The sequence below is a fragment of the Pyrgilauda ruficollis genome, unplaced genomic scaffold (assembly GCF_017590135.1).
Source record: "Pyrgilauda ruficollis isolate IOZ18807 unplaced genomic scaffold, ASM1759013v1 scaffold701, whole genome shotgun sequence".
NCBI classification, from domain to species: domain Eukaryota; kingdom Metazoa; phylum Chordata; class Aves; order Passeriformes; family Passeridae; genus Pyrgilauda; species Pyrgilauda ruficollis.
Window position 1 is genome coordinate 1 of NW_024528834.1, and position 18,774 is coordinate 18,774.

Consider the following 18,774-nt stretch of genomic DNA (forward strand, 5'->3'; position numbering starts at 1 on the left):
TGATGTTGTGTCAGTTGCTTTAACTTTCACTTTTGTATCAGTAATTGGTGGTGAGGGTCCTTCCCCTGGATCATCATCGTCGGTCACTGGCCGATTGGTTTTCCTTGTGTGCTTCTTTCCTGCGGCAACTGCCAGTGGCTTAGGGTTACTGTCTGGTTTAGCTACAACCTGAGTAGCTGGGGTGTTGGCTGCAGCCTGAGTGACTGGAGTAGCTGCTGATTTATCTCCCTGCCTCCCTTCCTCTGTCTGCTGCCCTACAGTATCTAGCAGTGTGCAATAAGCATAGGCCAGGGCCCAGCTTATTGCAATGAGCTTTTTCTCTTTAGAGTCATCATGACATTTCTCTTTCAGGTATTTCCCCACTTCAGCTGGGTTCTGAATTTGTTCACATGGAAAATCCCAGGCTACAGGGTCAGAAAATTCCTTCAGGGTTTGGCCTGTATTTTCCCATTCTCCAAACAACTCAGGATTTTCCACGCCTGGGTCTACTTCTGGGTCAGGGGTCTATTCAGCTCCTCTGGACATCTCAGCCCTCATTCTAGAGAAGCTGCAGACCATATAGAGGAAGCTTACCAGATTAAATACCAGAAAGATGGTCTCTTTAACATTCAGGGGAAACTGAACATTCTCAAAAAGTGACGTAACAGATTCAAAGGAGAAGAAGGAAAGGAAAGGCTGGAAAGCCTCATTCCCTGCTCCTCCTCTAACCAACTGGGTGCAATTACTAATAAATTCCCAAAACATACTGCTAGAACTGGGATGCAGGGTAGGACGAAGAAACCATAAACCATACATGTCGTGAACAGACTCCAGTATCTTTGTAAATGCCCTATAAATCATTAGCACCAAACCCAGCACAATAGCTATTCTTAGCCGTGCCCCTCTACTGTAAAAAAGACGTATTAGGGACAATAATCCTTGTGACCAGAAAGGTATTGAAACCTCAAAAAGGTCTAGAGACCAGAACCACATGAAGGCCTCCACCCCAAGAGACATTACGAATTCAAGCAACATGGTTACTGACTGCTTTAACCCACTACAGAGCAAGCACAACCAACGTGCAATCAATAAAGGTCTGTCCATCCGCAGACAACACAGTCCAGGAAGAGGAATGTGGAGGAGTGAGTGCAGTGTCTGAAAACAAACTGCGCGCTTCTTCCTCCCCCCTTCACTCTCTGGAACAAATCTTAAAGGTGCAAAACTTATTATTCAGCATAAACAGAACAAGATGATTGGGGATAAAAGCATCATATAGTCAACCCAGGAGAATACCCTTTTAAAGTTTTGAGCCTGCTTTGCCCTCCTCCTACTCCTATCTCACAGCAGGAAATGAGTAAATAATTCTAGAGAGTACATGGACATTTGGCCAGCCCTGAGCCCACCTCATTAATTGGTGCATTGGCCAGGAAATCTCAGATTGGTAATCCAAAACCACTACAGTCACTTCCTGGTTTTATGTCAAGTTTACTCCAGTTTTATTGCCTCATGTTTCTAGGTATGATTGAATCAGATGAAAGAAACAGTAAGTGTTGCATGCCTTGAAATCAGAGAGGGAAATTGTTTCATAATCAAAATAAAGGGAAGAAAAAAAAACTGTCTTAGTATAAGTAATTTAAAATAAAGTGGCAATTCCTGTAAAGTTGTCTGTTGGAAATACTGAAATATAATGGTCTTTGGAAAAATAAACGTTCAACTTACAGGTTTGTTACAAATATAACATGCAAACTGTGGTTTCTTGAAAAAATATAACCTGAGCTATTTCTGATTAATTTTTAAACATCCCATGCAAAAACATGCTATATTTGCATGAACAAGGAACAAAATTTCCTTTTTCTGTATTAGTTGTCACAGGAAAGTACTTATTCTAAATTATGAACATTCAATATTTGCTTGATATTTTGTCTTGAACTTCAGTCAGCATTGAGTTTTACAGATAAGAAATAGTCCATTTGTTTCCTATATATTACCTGAAAAATGCATTTTCAGATTATATGGGAAGATGGAAAAATAGAGGGACATAAATTAAGACAGCAAGATGTAAGGTTTCTTCTGTCTTTATGCTATAAAATATTAAGCAATTGTCAGATAGTCATCACCATGCATCCCACAAAAATTAGTACAAAGGTGATGATGACGATCTTTCAGAAGCTGTTTCTAGCATTAAAAGCCATTTTTATAGCATAACCTTATGCTGCTAAAACAATAAATATGGATGTTTTCCATGGCTCTTGAGTGCTTGTGAGAAACTGGAATGTTAATGCTTAATGACTCGAACAATCTACCATTTGCAAAAGCAGCAGAGTGCTTTGCTGATGATGTGCAAAGTAACCACCCAGGGGCAGAAGGGGTGCACATCCACCACCACCACCTGAGGCTACAAGCTGGGTGTTGAACAAGATAAGGGAAGAGGCTGATAAGAGGCAAATCCTTTGAGGTGGGATAATGCTTTTTATCATACCAATGTGTTGCCAGATGAAGAAATGCTTGCACCTGGTGGGTTAATACAATAATAATTTTGCAAAATCATTAGCTTATTGAACTACACAATCAAAACTACAATAAACATTAACTAAGGAAAGGAATAAGAAACTACACTTCACTGATCTAAGGACTCTAATGAACTATGCCAGTTATGCCAACTTCTCTTCTAATTTGGAAAGTAGCACCAAGTTCATTGAGCAGTCAAATATAACTTCGGGGTCACTGACCACCAGAGACCACTGGAGGGACCCTCTGGGACAAGAGAATGCATGTGCTGATGGGAGGAAAAATATGCTAATGACTTTGGGGAAATAGTTATCATATGTATCTTTCTTCTGCGAAAATGCCATTCCTCTTTCTCCCGGCTAGCTGATGACAGGGGTGGGGGGGTGGGGGGGGGCAGATTCCCCCTGGAGCTCCGTTTGAATCCCAGGTGTCAGCTATTTCGGCACATTATAAAGCACAGGGAAGCACACGTGTCCCAGGGTAACTTTATTTGATGGTAAACTTCCCCTTTTCCTCTCCCGGGACCCTAATCAAGGGGCAAACAAAAACTTATATGTGTGGGCGGGTCTCAGGGGAAGGTACAATCTTTAACAAATCAGGAGAATTGGGAGTAAAAAAACAGGCGGGGATTACAATGTATGAACCAATAAAATTCCAAGGGAAGAAAAACAGTTTCAGTAAACTGCTAAAGTTTGGAGAAATAGAAACTAGAAACTAGTTGACGAAATAACTGGGAAAAGGCAGGGACAAAAAGGAAACAGCATAAACTACCAAATTACAAATCAAACCATAAACCTACTAATAAAACAAAAAGCACAACACAACAGGAAAACCTCTAAGTATGTTTGTAAAATCTAGCATATAAACAGGAGCATTTTCTGTACTCAGCATGCAAGACAGGTGGAGCTATCCCCCTTGCATCTGGCATTGCAATAAATAATGCCTGCTCCATAATACTAAAATTATAGTGATAGAGAGTTTATTTTCTTGCCATTTTTGGTAACAAATGTCCTTACACAAGTGGTTCAGCTGTGAAAACTCCCCTCTAGGGAAGTATCTGAACATTCTCATGTAAGACTGAAGGTATTAATCACTTCTGATGTGCCATAATTGACTCAGCTGCGCTGACATAAGAGGCAAATCTAATGTCTTTGAAGGTATCTAAAGTTTCTGGGAAGTGTCCCATGATCCACAGTATTACATCATCCAGTGTAAAACTCTCTGCCTTAGGAGAGGTACCTGGGCGTTCCCACCTGGCTTGAGTGTATATTAACCCACTAGACTTTGTGTTTCATGGGCTTTCCCCCACTCCCAGTGGGTCAAGACTGTGACCATCACTTTGACCAATGAACATCGAAATTGCAACAATCAAGTCTTGTCACTGGATCCACGGGTGGTCATTATGTATCTTTCTAATCTTATACTTTCTTTTCCCTTATACATTTTCTTAAGTGTTATTTTTATGCTTTTATATTGAATTTCTAACCAAAATGGCTACATTTTAAAATTTGCCAAGTACGTCATTGTCGCTATGATATTTTATGAAAATCCTTTTGATAGGATTTTCTCCTGAGAAGCTGAGGAGCCTCAGGAAAGAAATGTAAATAGTAACTATCTGCTGCTGTGGAGTGCAACAGGTGCATCTTTGATTGGTCCATGTGAGATGTTTCTACTTAATGACCAATCATGGTTCAGCTGTGTGGAGTCTCTGAGAGTCACGAGCTTTTGTTATCATTCCATTCTATTCCTTTCCAGCTTTCTGATGGATCCTTTCTCTCTATTCTTTTTAGTATAGTTTTAGTATAGCATTTTAATATAATATAATATCATAATATAATAAATAAGCCTTCTGAAACATGGAGTCAAGATTCTCATCTCTTCCCTCATCCTGGGACCCTCGAACACAACCATACTTCATTCTACCTTAATGTTCTAAAGTTTGCAAGTAAAGGTTTGTTATTGAACCTCCTGGCAATGTTGTTGTTTCTCCTGTGCACCTCCCAGAGTAAATCAAACAACCTACCCCTAAACCTGCCAAGCAGACTGGGGCATAACAGTGCCCTACAGGGATCAGCCTGCAGTACTACTTAAGCTATGATTCAGGCACCTTATGGAAAATTTAGAGCTAGCATGGGGGGAGGAGGGGGGGGAAGAGTGGGGAAAATCTCTGCAAAGAAAGAGCTTTACTCACTGGAAAAATCAGCATCAAGAAAGCACAGGCAATTGATGATTATGAATTATTAATAGCATACTTCACATACTTTGGTTTCTCTGAAACACAACAAAGAAGTTTTATTTATCTTGGTATAAATAATTATCAATATAAAAGTTTTAGGATTAAAAGACCATAACCCCACACCACACACTTGTTTATAAAGATAAAAATCTTAAAGTCCCTCATTCAGGGTTCATAATGTTCTGAAATGTCAGCCTGCTGATTTTGTTTGAGTGAACAATTTCTTTAGCCTCTGATGGCAGGGAGAAGATAAAGGTACTAGGAGCTACCTTTGAACCACACCCATGGATCTGAAGGCAACACAGTGCTTTCTTGCCACAGCATGCCACAGGACCTGAGGAATTTGAAAATTCTCCAATCAAAATCTAATTCCAAGTTGCTTCTCTCTTAACAATGTAATTTCTTATGGGAGTGTTACTAAAATATTTTTATTCGTCAACAAAAGTTTAACAAAAGTATACAGTATTTCAGAGTTTAGCAAACAAGTTGCTTTTTCTGATTTACTTAATTATTTTTGCAAAATTGACTGTGCAGCATGTGATCACAGATGTCATGAACTCTGCCTCACCAGTGAGTAAGCTGGGGGTGCACAAAAAGTTGTGTGGGACAGCTGGGACAGCTGACCCAAACTGATCAAAAGGGATATTTCAGACCATATGGCTTGTGCTCAGCAATAAAACTAGGGGGGAGGTTGGTGGAGGTATTGCTGCTCAGGGACTGGCTGGGCATAGGGCAGTTGGTAAGCCACTGTTTTCATTTGCATCACTTGTCTTTCTTGGGTTTTATTTTTCTCTCTCTGCTATTTTTTCCTTTTCCTTATTATTAAACTGTCTTTATCTCAACCCTCAAGTTTTCTCCCTTTTACTCTTCTGATTTTCTCCCCCATCTCACTGGGGAGGAGTGAGTGGCTACATGGGTCTTAGTTGCTGGCCTGGGTTAAACCACAAGTCAGTCATGGAGGTAAATGAAATTTACAGAAGCGAGCATCTCTATTCATAGAGAGTAATAATATACATGGGAAATACTTATACCAAGGAGAAAACAAAACTTTATGCATCCACTTTCTAATTGCTCACATCCTGCTTTCTCACAGCTAGGCAATGGATGAGATAAAAACTGAACCAACAAAGACAACAGTGAAGAACCATAAACAGATTTTAAATCAAATGTTAACAGAAGTAAAGATGCTGTCTTTAAAGCAATTCTTAAGGAACATAACTTTAAATCTACACATTTCCATCCAGACAGGCTTCAGTCAAAGGGTCACAGGTCCTGCTAGCAAACATGCTTCAGCATGGGCTTCTCTCTCCACAGGTCCTGCCAGAAGCCTGCTCCAGTGTGGGCTTCCCACGGGGTCACAGCCTCCTTTGAGCAATTGCACCTCTTCCAGGATGTGGTACTCCATGGGCTGCAGATGCATCTCTGTCCATGGCCCTCAATGGACTGCAGGGGGGAGAGCCTGCCTCACCCTGGGCTGCAGGGGAATCTCTGCTCCAGTGCCTGGAGCTCCTCCTCCCTCTCCTTCTTCCCTGACCTTGCTGTCTGCAGTTGTTTCTCTCACATGTTCTCACTCCTCGCTCCTGGCTGGTGTTACCCAGCTTCTTCCCCCCTTCTTAAATTTGTTGTCCCAGAGGTGCTACCACCATCACTGATTGGCTCAGCCTTGGCCAGCACCAGGTTGGTGTTGGAGCCAGCTGACATTGACTCTATCAGACATAAGGAAAGCTTCTGGTGTTTTCTCACAGAAGCCACTCCTTCAGCCCCCTCAACCTTGACATGTAAACCCCTTACAATCATAAAGTAGTTGTAGAATACAGGTCTCTTTCTTAAATTCAGTAGATTACAAAGTGTCTTAGGAACAGAGTGCATGTGCTCTGACCCACAAACACTAGGAATTCACCAATGAAGTCTTAAATGCTCCATTATGCACTGAAATTCTTTTTAGAAGCCGGTTTTCTAATAGAGCAGAAAGGAAGATGCTCTGAAAAAAAAAGCAAGACCTTTTATGATTGCTTAATAGTTATGGTCAATTTATTTTTCTTGCTTTTCTGACAAAAAGCCACAACAGAAAGTTCATTTTATATTCTTTATTGTATGGCAAAGTTCATTAAAGATGGGGTAGCTTGTAGACAAGTTGCTCAAAATTTGTGTCTAGGTAGAGATCGATTAGCAATCTGACTTATTTCAAAGCATAGGCTTGTCAAACTAGGCCACAAAAACAATACTGTGTACAAGTAATAACTGAATAAGAGCTGCAGGTTCAGGAATTTCCAAATATTACACATCTTGAGATCTCATCAGGAAATAAAAATAAAATCAAATAAAAGCAGTCACAATATAAAATAGCAGCTCCATGTAGCTTTTCCAAGTTTTAATTTTATTCACAGTATCACTTAGTTCAGTTTGCCTCATTCTTTGAAGCTTCATCAAAGTTTTCAACAAGATCTAGAAAAAGAAAAATGTTGAAATTCAAGTCTGACCTACTTCAGCTTTGCCAATTCCCTTGCATCCCCCCCCCCCCCCATGATTTCAAAAAGGTTAAGTGTCACATATCTTCTGTCTTTACAAACCAGTGAGGCACAGCCTTTTCCTAATTACTCTCCAGTTACCTGGGAGTGAGAAGGGAACAAGGTATAGCCTTGCCAAGGAAAATCTTGGGAGCGCCCAATGCCTGGATTGCAGTTGCAGAATGAATGGCATCTGTCAAAAGCATTCTGTGAGAATGTGGCAGCGGCATACAAGAAACCACTTACATCATTAGCTTCTGAGGCCTAGACAAAGGATTGTCTAGAAACTCCCTTCCCCCCCCCCCCCCCCCCAAAAAAAAAAAAAAAGTTCCAGGTCATATTAAGTGGTTACATGGCAAAAAATCTAAAATCAGCTTATAAAATACAAACCAAATAACATTTAAGAGTTTCATGATTCATTCTTCTTGTTCAAACAACTAAGTTTGAAATAGTTAATTATAATGCACAATTTTAGGAGCATTTAACTTCACCATATCCACAACAGAGCAGTGATACTGAAAAGGCAGTTTCTTAGCAGTCTTCTTATTGACTATTAAATAATTATCTTAGCCATAGCTATTATTCCTACATGGGACAAAAATGCCCGCTGAAACCAATGATCCATCTAAGTCTCATACGGTATCTGAAAACAATGCTCACAGAAATTCTATAAAAGAATCACAGAATGGCCTGAGTTGGAAGGGACCTTAAAGATCATCTCATTCCAACCCAGACATGGGCAGGGACACCTTTTACTAGACCAAGCTCCTTCCAACCTGGATTTGAACACTTCCAGGGATGGGGCAGCCACAGCTCCTCTGGGCAACCTGTGCCAGTGCCTCACCACCCTCACAGTAAAGAATTCCTTCCTAATCACAGAATTACAGAATCATTCAGGTTGAAAAAGACTTCCAAGACCATTGGGTCCAACCTTTGACTGAATACTACCTTGTCAACTAGACCAGAGCACTAAGTGCCACGTCCAGTCATTTCTTGAACACTTCCAGGGATGGGGACTCCACCACTTCCCTGGGCAGTCTGTTTCAATGCTTAACCACTCTTTCTGTGAAGAAATTCTTCCTGATGTTCAACCTGAACCTCCCTTGGCACAGCTCAATGCCGTTTCATCTCATCCTGTCACTTGTTACCTGGGAGAAAATGCTAACTCCCACCTCGCTAGAACCTCCTTTCAGATAGTTGTAAAGAGTGATAAGGTCTCCCCTGAGCCTTCTTTTCACCAGGCTGAGCCCCCCCAGCTCCCTCAGCCACTCCTCATAAGACTTGTGTTTTAGACCCTTCCCCAGCTCCATTGCCTTTCTCTGGACACGGTCCAGCACCTCAAAGTCTTTCTTGGAGGGGTCCAAAACCAGACACAGTATTCAAGGTGCGGCCTCACCAGTGCCAAGTACAGAGAGACAATATCTAAAGAGTATCTAATTAATATTTAATGCATATCTACCCTCTTTCAGTTTAAAGCCGTTCCCCCTTATCCTGTCGCTCCATGCCCTTGTAAAAAGTCCCTCTCCAGCTCTCTTGCAGCCCCCCTTCAGATACTGAAAGGAATGACCAGTCAATACTCTTACTGTCCTTGGCCCAATCTTATACTACATATATTATGTCTCAGCAAAATTCACTTCCTTTTCCTCCACTGCATGCTTCTTCTTACCCGGAACTTCATCATCGTCATCAGCATCACCACCAGTAGCGAGTGGTGCTTTTCCATCCATAGCTGCAAGAGCAAGCAGTTCAAAAGCATCAGTCAAGCTCACCATAAGCATCTTGATTACAAAGGTGCTTTGCTTTTTGAAAATATTATCAGAGTCTGAGCTAAATTTCAATTTTCTATCCAGTTCCCCTGCTAAATAAAAATCTACAACTAATTATATGTTACTAATAATGCTCAAACAGACCAGCTGAAAAATGAGAAGATGCATGCCAAACAAGTTTACTACTCACCATTTTGGTTCTAGATATACAGAGTGCTTTGCATGGTAATAATTTTCAGCTAAAAGCACAGAGACTGACTTTAGCAATTTCTCTTAAAAGCAGCTTGGTTTATTGATTACTCAGTGGTTCTTGAGGCTTACATATTTTACAACATTAGCAAGTTATAAGGAAATCTTAGGATCTTATGATCCTAGGCCTTCAAGAAAACTAAGGTGCAATTGTGAAGCTGCAAGTAGACACATGACTAGAGACAATTAAAGATATTGTTCCCTGGCAAAGCCAGAGGAATATGGAACTGGATACACAATTTTATACTTCAGTGATTAAGGTAACCACATGTCCTGGTCCACATCTCTACTGACTCAGTAATTTCTTAACTATTCCCATTATATTTGCCAGTGCTAGTGAGACTTAACCCTGTCCATTGTAGTAGACCAATGAGCATCTGTGAAACTGAAGCAGTATAGTGCTAAGAATAGATATCTCAAGTCCTGGGATGTTTGTGCCACTACTTTTACTGCTATTCTTAACTGTACTACCTTAATAATATGAGACAGCTTAGCCCATGACCGCCATTTAATCCTAATTAATCCTTCTCCGTTTTCAAGAAAAGCATGAGCAAAGAGATGGGTTTATACTAGACTTCTGAAATTGCTGCATCCCGATATCTAGAGAACGAAAATAGATGAATGCATAAACTTTGTTCTGAAAGGGCTTAAGGACAAGGTCACCACTCTCAGTGACCCATGGAGGTCCATGGTGGAGCAGAGATCCACCTGCAGCCTGTGGAGGACCCCACACCAAAGAAGGTAAATGCTGGAAGGAGGCTATGACCCTGTGAAAAGCCTGTGCTGGAGCAGGCTCCTGGCAGGATCTGCAAAGAGAGGATCCCATGCTGGAGCAGGTTTGCTGGCAGGACCTGTGACCCCATGGGGGAACCATGCTGGAAAAGCCTGTTCCTGAAGGACTGTACCCCATGGAAGGGATGCTGGGGCAGGGGAAGTGAGGAGAAAGGAGTGGTAGAGACACAGCATTAGGAACTTACCACAAGCCCCATTCCCCCTTCCCCTATTGTCACTCAGGGGTAGAAGGTAGAAGAGTTGGGAGTGAAGTTAAGCCCAGGAAGAAGGAAAGGGTGGGGGGAAGGGGTTTTAAGATTTGTTCTTATTTCTTATTATCCTACTCAAATTTGATTGGTAATACATTCCATTAATTTACCCAAGTTAAGTCTGTTTTGCCCATGATGGCAATTGGTCAGTGATCTCCCCCTGTCCTTATCTCAACCCACCAGTCTTTTATTGTATCTTCTCCCCATCTTGCTGATGGATGGGATTGAGAGTACATCTTGGTGGGTACCTGGCAGCCAGCCAAAGTCAACGCACCACAGCAATCTGCAGGCAAGCTTAATGTGGCAGCATTTAGCCAGGCTTTTAGCACAGTTGAAAAATGGGCAAGCTATGGCTAAACCCTATAAATCCCTGCAACTGCATTTGTTGCCATTAAGATACACCTAGCTTATCTTAAGCATTATAACCTAAAGAGCTCTGTCCTAGGGTGACATTATGATGCTTGTATCCCCAATAGTCTGTTCTGTTTATGCTGGATGTTATATTCTGTGCCTTCAAGACTGGCTCTGACAGTGAAGGCGGGGAGAAGAAGAAGCACGGAGTTTTGTTATCAGCTGCACTCTCCTCCACAGTCTGCTGGAACATAGAACTCCACTGTTGTTGTCTGGGCATGGACGGGGCAGAACACAGAGCTCCTTTTGCTTTTTAGTTAGTTTAGCAAGCTGAGGCAGTCCGAGTTTTCCCTGGACTGGTTTTCTTTCCCTTTTCTTGGAACTGGTCAAACCTGCTCCTGACTGGGGACCCGGGCATAACACCGAGAGCTTGCACTTTGTGGCCCACCCGGGCCTACTCTGGGCAGCAGCTTTTCCCAGCGCTGGAGGAACTGATAGCAGAGCGACCATCCCCAGGAGAGACTTTCTGAATTTGTCATCTCTTCAGAGCGGCGAATGAGTTTTGTCATCTGGTATTGTTCATTTTGTGTGCTGGGGACTACCGTGCATTGAATGAAGTGACTCCACCACTGAGTGCTGCTGTTCCGGGCATGTTAGAGCTCCAGTACAAGCTTGAGTCCAAGGCAGCGAAGTGGTATGCCACTATTGATATTGCCAATGCATTTTTCTCCATTCCCTTCAGAGCGACGAATGAGTTTTGTCATCTGGTATTGTTCATTTTGTGTGCTGGGGAGTGCTTTGCCTGTTAAATAAACAGGTTTTTTTCACTTGTCTCCGAGGAATTTCTTCCTGAACCGGTTGGGGGGAGGGGCCGTGTGGGCTTGTTTTCTGGGGAGGCCCTTTTGGAGGTTTTCTCCCAAATTTGCCATAAACCAGGACAGGCTCAAAGAACAGTTGCTTCTAAAAATGCACCACAAAAGCAGCTTGCCTAGCTAGTCTGCATATGTGGTGTGATGTCTATCATTAACAGGCATAATAACATTCCCACTGTATCCAAAAAGGCTTTTAAAAGTATTACGTTTCTTTGCTTACATAAAATGACAAGGTTTCAAGTAGATGTGTGTCCTCCTAGAAAATATACTAGTGCATTTTTGTGCATTAATATATATATATTTTGAAGACACAAGTCCCCCTTGGAATTTAACTTACAGTCTGCTAGCACAGTTTATCAAATATACTCTATTTCTTAATGAGAATAGAAAGCTACAGAAGTGAGACATAACTGAAAAAGAAAAGGTAAAAGCCATTCCATGTTTTGAAACAAATCAGTGTCTAATTTACAAGGTACAAATAATTTCAATGCTTTATATGTGGAGCAAATATAATGGGAGTAGAGGGTCTGTCTATTCTACACATGTGAGCAGGCTGACACACTAAAGCAGAATGATAATCCATCTAGTCTACCATTTCTGACAGAGGTCTGCCTAGACACCAGTGTAGACATGCACGAGGTCACATCTAAGGAAGTCTGAATTTTGTATGCTGGTAGAAGAAGAGGACTCAGTGAATCCTGGAACCTGTAGGCTACTCCAGCTTCTACTAACAGTAAAAACACACATAAAACATCTTTAAGGCTATCACTCTTGGGTAGGAATTACTGGAGCATGAAATGCTGCAGATGTGCATGGGGATTGTTTATCCAAATGCCACCCCCAACATATGCTAATGGCAAACCCTGACTGCATGAGCTAGCTATAATGGTTTTAGACTACTCAGAAACTTCCCTAAACCAGAAAGAACTGCACCATCTCCTGATGCCTAACATTAAAAGGTGTAAGTCAGCCAGAAGAGGAATAAATTAATTTTCATGGGGCTCAAGTAACCAAGCAGGGCAAGAGTGTCCTGAGTAATAAACCAGCTGGACTTATAAACAGAGCTTCAAACTAGATTTATTGGAGTAAGGACATGGTTTTCTAGGCATTGAGAAGAGCCAGGGCTGCCAAGGCATGACGAATAAACAGAAAACACCTGTGAATTGCCTCAAGTGAATTAGGGTGAGCTCCTCTAAAAAGGGGATGTGGCTGACAGCCCAGCTGAAGTGCCTCTATACCTGTGTATGCAGCATGGGAAACAAACAGGAGGAGCTGGAAACAGCTGCCCAGATGGAAAACCATGACCTGATTGCTATCACAGAAATTTGGTAGGATGAATTGCATGATTAGAGTGCTATGATTGATGGCTATAAACTATTCAGAAGGGACAGACAAGGAAGGAGAGGTGGGGGAGTTGCTGTCTATGCCAAAACCAGGATTGATTGCATGAAGTGATCTTTGAAGAACAGCTTATGGGTGAAAATTAGAGACTAAGTCAAGAAAGGAAACTTTGTGGTTCAACTGCAGCCTTCAAATAAAGATCCCCTTTTATATTACCTCCTTACTAAAAATATCTCAAGTTTCATTTCCAGGTTGAGAAAAAGGCAACAGCAGGAAGCATCATGGTCTTATGCCCTGATCCTGATAGGGATCTTTAACCACCCAGATATCTGCTGGAAAAAGGTCACAGTGAATTGCAAGCAGTCCAAGAAATTAGTGGAGTGCTGAAGTGAGTTGACTGTGGCCAGACACCAAGTGCCCACCAAGCTGCTCTATCACTCCCCTCTTCAGCAGGACCTGAGAGAGGAGAAAATAAGATGGAACAAAACTCATGGGTCAAGATAAAGGCAGGTTAGTAAAGCAAAAGCAAAGGCCACATGCAAAAGCAAAGGCAGACAAAAGACTTATTCTCTACTTCCCATCAACATGCAATGTCTGACCACTTCCTGGGACAAGGGCTTCGGTATATGTAGCGGTTGCTCCAGGAGACAAATATCTTAATAATGAATGCCCCCTCCTTCCTCCTCCTTTCTCTTTAACTTTTATTGCTGAGCAGATGTTAATATCCTTTTGGTCAGTTGGGATCAGCTATCCTGGCTATGTCCCTTCCAAAGATATTTGCCCACCACGGGCCTACTGTTCTTGGGGGGGTGAAGAGGGGGTATTGTTGGAGAGACAGCCTCAATGACAAAGCACTGGTATGTGATCAACACCTTTCTAGCTACCAATACACAGCACTGTGAGGGCTGCTATGGGGAAAGTTAATTCCTTGTCAGCCAGACCCAATACAAGTGCTTTGAAGACAACTTCCTAGTACAGGTGATGAAGAGCCCAACCAGAGGAGAGGCACTGCTGGACCTGTTGCTCACTAATGCGGAAGAACTTATGGCCTTAACCTGAGACATGAGATTCAGATTAGATATTAAAAAAAAAAAATACTGTTAGGGTGGTGAGGCATTGGAATAGGTTGCCCAGGAAGGTGGTAGTCACCATCCCTGGAGGTGTTTAAGAGGCATCTGGATCTGGTGCTGGGTGATATGGTTTAGGGGTTACAGTGATAGTGTTGGGTTGACAGTTGGACTTGATCTTAAAAGGTATCTTTCAACCTTGATGATTCTATGATTCTAAAGTCTAACTTATTGGAGACGTCAAGATTGGAGGCAGCCTGGGCTGCAGCCATAATGCCGGGATAGAATTCTCAATTTTGAGGGGTACTGGATGGGTAAAACAGTAGTCAGGACCCTAAACCTCATAGAGGCAAACTTTCAGCCATTTAGAGCACTACTGCTTGGGATTCCTTGGGAAACTGCCCTCAGAGATAAAAGAGCTGGGAGCTATTTATGTGATGTTTATATCAGATTGCTGCCTTAGTTCAAACCACAGGAGTTGTATGACTTGAACAAGTTTCTCCATTCTTTCTCAGCAGCAATGACTTACACCATGACAAACATGCTTGTCAAGTCAGACACAGCCCCACCCTTTCCCAGACAAAAGTACAATTTTATCATAACTATAGCAAAGCTATTATTTGGAACAGTATTATTCCACATATAAAAATGTGATTAAGTGAAAAAAAAATAACAATTGTAGCAGAAGAGTGGCAGGCACATTGATTTGAGGCATCTGTTACAAGCGTTTGTCCCTGGAACAGGTGGCATCCAAAACAACAGGGAGAAATTAACATGAAACATAGAAACACAGAATAGTTTAGGTTGGAATGGATCTTAAAGATCACCATGTTCCACCCCCCTAACATAAACAGGGATACCTTCCACTAGACTAGGTTGCTCCAAGCCCTGTCCAACCTCACCTTGAACACTTCCAGGGATAGGGCAGCCACAGCTTCTCTGGGCAACCCATGCCAGTGCATCACCTCCATCTGAATAAAGAATTTCTTCCTAATATCTAATCTAAACTTGCCCTCTGTCAGTTTAAAACTGTTACCCCTTGTCCTATTATACATTCCCTGATAAATAGACCCTCCCTTAAATAAATAGTTGTCTCACCTTTTTATAAGAAGAGAGATCTTAACAGGTTCATTTTAAATCCTTCAAGTTTTCTTTCTTTCAAGCCCCACTTCTACCAGAAGGAAGCCACACAGCTGACACTAGGAAGGAGGGACCTGAGTTTCATTGGGAAAGCAGTTTACCTCACCTCCTGAACACTACTTCTAGCAGAATTTTTTTCAGTGGGAAGTTGAGGGAAGAGAAGCATCATCAGCTTTAGGAATAGAGTCTATCTTTGCTGGCAGCAAAGCACAGAAAGAAAAACCGTAACAATCAAGTTTGTAACTGCCACAAGAAGCAGAATGTAAGTAGGAAAACCCTACATGCAGGACATGAAACATGGTCCTGATGCCTTGCAGTGGCTACCTAGAACAGAGGCTAGACAGAGTTAAAAAAATAAAGTGGGTATTTATTAAAGGCCTTCAATAGATACACCTTGGGCAGTGCAAAAGCCTTGCAGAGACTACATCCAAGATGGATGACGGTCATGAGTTTCTCAGACGGATAAAAGTTTGGTCTATTTGCATATCAGAGGTTAATTCTCCAATTATAACTTTAGGTAATGAAATCATATTGCTCCAGTTTGCTTCCCCCCCCCCAACTTAAGGCATCAGTCCCAGTATCAACAAGCCTGTCTTCTGCTCCCAATTCTTACCCTGTAGCAGCAGCAGCAGCAGCTTTTCCAAACACCAGATACTTAGGTCCCTCCTCTACTTTTCTCACATAGTTTTAGGGAGAAAAAGTGTTCAGGTTCTTTTACTAATTTAAGGATAGGATATGAAATTGGTGTATCTAGCTTACTGATCATGCCAGTCCTGTTTGCTACACTGTTCTACACACACAGAAATTATAATATATTTCTTTACAAATGCTGTATAAATGCCTCTTAGCTATCAAAAAGCCCATGCAAGAAATAATACCTTCACCACATCTGTGAGGGAACAAAGCAGTAGCAAGATGTCTGTCCTCAAGTCCCTCTCCCTATTGTTTATGTTTCCATTAAAAGTGTCAAAACAGACATACCTTCTTTTAAAACCTAACTTTCTCAGAGTAACTCTATCTAGCTTTAATGAACTAGGTATGCCAAAATATGGTAGCCACAGCAAGTAGTAAACTACCAAGAAATCAAGTCTGGCTACAACTTTTTAGTCCTGGACCAGCTGCAAGATATGCTGAGAAACAGGGGTCTCTGCTTTATGTTGTTATATTCATTGTTGGATTTGAGCTATAAATAAGATTTAAGTGTCTCATTTTTTCAGCATTTTATAATATGCTTGCAGACAGTAAGAGTGCACTGAATTTCACTGCAGCTATACAAATAAGCCCCATAGCTGCCAGCAGGAAATGCATTCAAGTTTTAACTTACATTGCTTGGGTAGGGCTTCTGCCAATCTTCTCAGGCTAGTCAAACTGTCAGCTCCAAGCTGATTTAAGATGCTAGGAAGCATTTCTGTCAGCTGCTTTGTCTCAGCATGGCCAGTGATAGTGAAAGTGTTAGCAGCCAGGGATGCCTGAACTTTAGGGTTATTGAAGTGAATGACTGTTCCTTGGTTGGTGAACATATTTACCTGCAAGGGGAAAAAAACAAAACAAAACCAGTATTTCAAGCAGTTTAGCATGATTTTTCAATTTAACAGGAAACTAGTTCAAGTTCCTAAAGCTCAGTTAAGCACCTATAGATAATTTACAGGCAAGTTTAACATGTTACTTTCAAGGAAATTATGTTTTATACATTTTATACTTCTATATAGAAAAGCATTTTCCCCTTTCAAGAATTACCTCTTCGATTCCAGAAATATTGTTGACACCCAGCTTCTTCAAAGAAAACTGAAGTTTCTTGTCATCTGCTGTAGCTGTTCTATGGACAACCTTCTTCTTTCTGCGGGCAGTACCCTTTGCAAAAAAAAAAAAAAAAAAAAAGAATTAATATTTAATTAGTTATTTGCAAACTCTAATTCTTGTGGCCATATAACTACTCTTCAGCCATCTACAAATCAACTTCGTATGCAAAGTTCTATTTCTGTGTTACAGCACACACAACCCCACTCCTTCAACTGTACTGCAACAGTGTTTCCTTGCTAAAGCAAGCTGTGCTGGTTTTGCATGAATTGATTTGTAGTGTTATAGATACATACTGTAATACTGACTTTTCACAAATATTAAAATGGATTTATATGTGTAGTGTTAAAGTAACTTTGATATAGTTTTTATTTCTGTTATTAATGAAGCTTAGACATAGTAGTGAAATAGCTATGCTTGTGTTAAAATGCCTGCTTGGATGGGATAACATCCAATGAACATAGGATGAGGACACCTGATACAGATATGCCAACTATCAGCACTCACTGTCTGAAGAAAGTATGGACCAAGGCCCAAACTGGAAATGATAAGGAGAAGGAGGCAAAACCACAGCCAAAAACCATGCATGCTCTAAAAAGGCAGACCTAAGGAGGGGCCATGTAAAATAGTTTCTAGAAAATGTAAACTATTTTGGGGGAAAAGTTTACTATGCATAAGGGTCTATGAATATGCAACAAGCTGACGTAATGGAAAAGGTATTTAAGGGGTATCCCCAAAGATAAGTGTGGTCTTGGCTGAGTGCCAAGATGCACTCAGCCATAATAACCTTTGCTCTATGGTCCTTGTCTCCTACTGTCCTTTATTACACTTTTTAAATTTTCACAGGAGAGTGAACGTGTTTTTCACAGTAGTGAAGAGGGAAAAACGTCAGCCACAGAAGTTATTCTCTATGAGGAGCTACTAAGAACTTGCTCCGTGCCTGATAAAACCAAGCAGTGATTAGTTTTGAATATTAGCTGTGAAAAATGCGTATTTTATGATTGGCTTTTTGCAAATATTAAAATGGATATTATATGTGTTATGTTAGAAAGTTATGCTGTATTAATTTTCTTAAGTAGTGTGTTAAATATAATTTTAGGTTATAACGTAATGCTAAAATAGAAACTATGCTATGTAAGATACGTTTTTTAAAGAGAGGACTTGCACCAAGATAGCAGCCACAGGACACCTAAATCTTTCAGAGAAAAAGAATTTATTGCTCTCTTATCAGAAGAAACTAACTTCTTACCGCCTTGCTCAGCCCTGAAGACACGGTTAGGATTCAGAGGAAGGAGTTGACACTGACCAGACAGAATCCTTTGTTTGAATGGAATTTATGCATCATGTATGAGGTGTATGAATATGCAACAGGCTATTGCTTTTAAGGGTTAATCCTCTGTTCACTGGTGTTGATGACTCTCTGTGTGTGGAGACACAAAGCTTGACTCCATTTCAGAAGGCTGATTTATTATGTTAAATATTATATTAAAATGAGGATGGTGTCTAACACCTCGCTGCCAGTGCTTTAGGAGAGTCAGGGTGAGGAAGGCGTGCCCTGCCCGATTAGGCAGCCTCGCTCTGTTTCCCCTAGTGTGACCAACAGACGCAGGTTACGATCGGTGGACAAAAGGAGGCAATAAAACAAAGAAAAGGGGAAAAGTCTCCCTAGAACCACGGTAATTGGCCCCCTAAGACTAGTAGTGCGCACGAAGAACCCGGAAAGGAAAAAGGATTGGTAAGTACTTTTCAGCGGGGCGGGTCTGGGGGATGAATGTGTGTGAATGAGAGGCGGGCTGCTTGTCCCAGACCTGCTACCCGAGTGTGGAGTCTCCCATGCTGCGGTTCTGTCTTTCCGCAAGGAAAACGGCCAGTAAAGAGACGAAGTGAATGTTAAAAGGAGTGAGAGAATCCCCCGGGATAA

The 18,774-nt window shown here is 41.4% G+C and overlaps 1 protein-coding gene across 1 annotated transcript; it reads right to left on the reverse strand.

The window, feature by feature from the left end:
* Positions 1–6,795: 6,795 nt before the first annotated feature.
* On the reverse strand, positions 6,796–16,910 carry LOC121363308 (transcription factor BTF3-like). Its single transcript, XM_041485509.1, has 4 exons — positions 16,794–16,910; positions 16,381–16,582; positions 8,897–8,959; positions 6,796–7,168 (listed from the first exon to the last, which is right to left on the reverse strand). The coding sequence occupies exons 2-4, from the start codon at positions 16,574–16,576 to the stop codon at positions 7,122–7,124; spliced, it is 306 nt and encodes a 101-aa protein (XP_041341443.1). The 5' UTR covers positions 16,577–16,582; positions 16,794–16,910; the 3' UTR covers positions 6,796–7,121.
* Between the last annotated feature and the right edge of the window lie 1,864 nt (positions 16,911–18,774).